The 2,310-nt window shown below is 47.4% G+C and overlaps 1 protein-coding gene across 1 annotated transcript in view; it reads right to left on the bottom strand.

Annotated features, from left to right (window-relative positions):
* DNMT3L (DNA (cytosine-5-)-methyltransferase 3-like) overlaps positions 1–1,842 on the bottom strand; it is a 36,995-nt gene extending 35,153 nt beyond the window's left edge. Inside the window, exons 1-2 of the mRNA XM_015409768.1 lie at positions 1,764–1,842; positions 310–402 (exon numbers count right to left, since the gene is read on the bottom strand). Coding sequence (XP_015265254.1) covers positions 310–402; positions 1,764–1,842 — 172 coding nt within the window. The remainder of the gene's footprint in view (positions 1–309; positions 403–1,763) is intronic.
* Positions 1,843–2,310: the final 468 nt, after the last annotated feature.

The following is a 2,310-nucleotide window of genomic DNA, read 5'->3' on the forward strand; positions in this document are numbered from 1 at the left end:
AGCTGCTGCCACAAGATGACACAGCAGCTGTTGTTCTAGAATAGCCACAGAAACTGCAGACCTCAGCCCCGTATTCTGCTTTCTCAGTTCTGATTTGATGCAAGCGATGATGCCAAAAACCAGGAGGGGTGGTGGTAACATCTTGAAGTGCCACAAAAGCTGCACTGCAGACATACTTATAGCAGGAGGTCAGGAAACTCCCTTATGGACTTGTCCTCAGAAACACTTTCCCTCCCTGTACATTAAATCTTCTTTCTGCTAATGTATTATGGTCACCATGGTCACCATTTTTCATGAAAACACCATTACCTGTGCTTGGTCTAAGAGGAGTTGCAGGAGGAATTTGCTCCATAGTACTCACAGAAATTACATCAGAATTACTGCTGACTTCACAAGACGGAGCTGAAAGAGAGAAAAACACACACATCTGGGCCCCATGGGGAAGCAATCATGTGGCCTTCCAACCCCATACTGATTATTTTATTTCATTGGAAACCTCAATTCTAGGATTGTGGGGCAGGAGGGGGGGGAAGTTCTCTCTATTTTCGATACCCCATGCATAATTTTATAAGCCTCTATCATATCCACTTCTCCACTTAAAATCCCTGCACTCCTTAGCCCTTCCTTGCAGGCTGGTTCACACTTTGCTTCACCAGCTCGGAAAGCTACTTTTGCTTGGTGACTCTCAGTGTCTGGCTCGGTCATCTGGGGTAGCTCGCCATGTAGATCCCTCCTGATCATGCAGCAAGGTTCCACACTAGTGACTGATACCTCCAAGAAAACATCTGTGGCTGGAACCAAAAGAGCAGATTGCATAGATAAGGCATTGTGGCACCTTAAAAAGCTGCACAGTTCAGAACATGATAGATGCATGGGATACCAAAGAACCACTGAATCCCTCAAGTAAGCTTCTAAACTTTTGTGTTTTATTGATTCCTCCACTTTTTATTTATACTTAAATATATATCTATATCTATACACACATCCTGCTTTTCTCCTTAATCAGGCCCCATTGTGGCTTTTCATACTGTACTTCCCTCCTCACAACAACCCTATGAGATAGGTTAGGCTGATAGTGTGTGACTGGCTTAAGGTCACCTGGTGCGCTTCCACAGGAGAGGAAAGATTTGAACCTGATTGTCCCAGTTCTTAGCTTGACAGGAACCACTATGCCACCCTGGCCCTCCCCTCTCTTTATTGCTCCTACAGTGGATGGGATGATTATCATTTTAACACTGGGACCATAACGAGCAGCTGCTTTGGAAGTCGTTGGGTGGGAAAACAGGATAGAAATATTTTAATAACGAAGTAAATAAATAAAATAAGCATGCAGTTGCTAAGTCACTCTGGACCTGGGGAAACTACAAAGCAACATGGGGCTGGATCTCCTAAATCCATTCTGCCAGTGAACAGTTCTATGGAATCCAGCCCCAAATGGGGCTGGGACTGAAAACACATTTCTTTCATTGTACTGCACAAACACATCTGGCCTCCCAGTCTAAGGGGCTGCAACATTGATTTGTCCCAGCATTGGAGGTTTCCCCTGCAGCTGGCTGACCTGCCTCCTTCCATTCTGATTCTCCTCTCTGAAGAGAGACACCCGCATTTTGGATCTTGGCAAGGATATTTCAGTGTGTGTGTGGGGGGGGTGTCCTGCGGCAACCAGAGGGCAACATTAAGCTCTTGCTTGCTAGCTATTTTAACGCTCAACAGCAAGGGGTGTGGGAGCCTCGATCTGCCCGCTGCAGGCACCTGCCACTCACCTGTACCCCAGGTGCTGGAAATCTCCTCTATCGAGCTGTCGCTGTCCACCACGATGGCAACCGGCACTTCCCCAGCCATTAATACAGAGGCGGCACCTACCAGCCAGGGGCGCTGATCTGTGTACCTGCAAGTGGGTGTGTCCCGGTGTGTTAGAAGACGAAGGGCGTGGCTCTTATTCGATGCGAGGATGAGGGGGGGGAACTTCCCGGGGGGGGGGATCTTATTGGGGTGGAAGGGTTATAGCAATGGGATGCCCTTGGAGGAGATCTACACACTAAAGTTAACTTGAGGGGGATTTTAGCAGGAAAGACGCTATTATATGGCACCGCTAATATGGACGTTTGTAACCCGATCAACGTGTACATTAAAAACATACACACACAAACACACAATGTGGTATTGCCATCTGGCATCTGATGTATTTGGGAGTCGCCAGGACTTATAGCAAATAGGAAGGAAAGTAGCGGAAGTTAACTGACAGAGGGAAGATCCAGAGGATCCCCCGCGCAACAAGAGATTTCCCTCGCCTCCTCGAGTTAGAAAGAC

This window comes from Gekko japonicus, unplaced genomic scaffold (assembly GCF_001447785.1).
Source record: "Gekko japonicus isolate JY-2015 unplaced genomic scaffold, Gekko_japonicus_V1.1 scaffold4, whole genome shotgun sequence".
NCBI classification, from domain to species: domain Eukaryota; kingdom Metazoa; phylum Chordata; class Lepidosauria; order Squamata; family Gekkonidae; genus Gekko; species Gekko japonicus.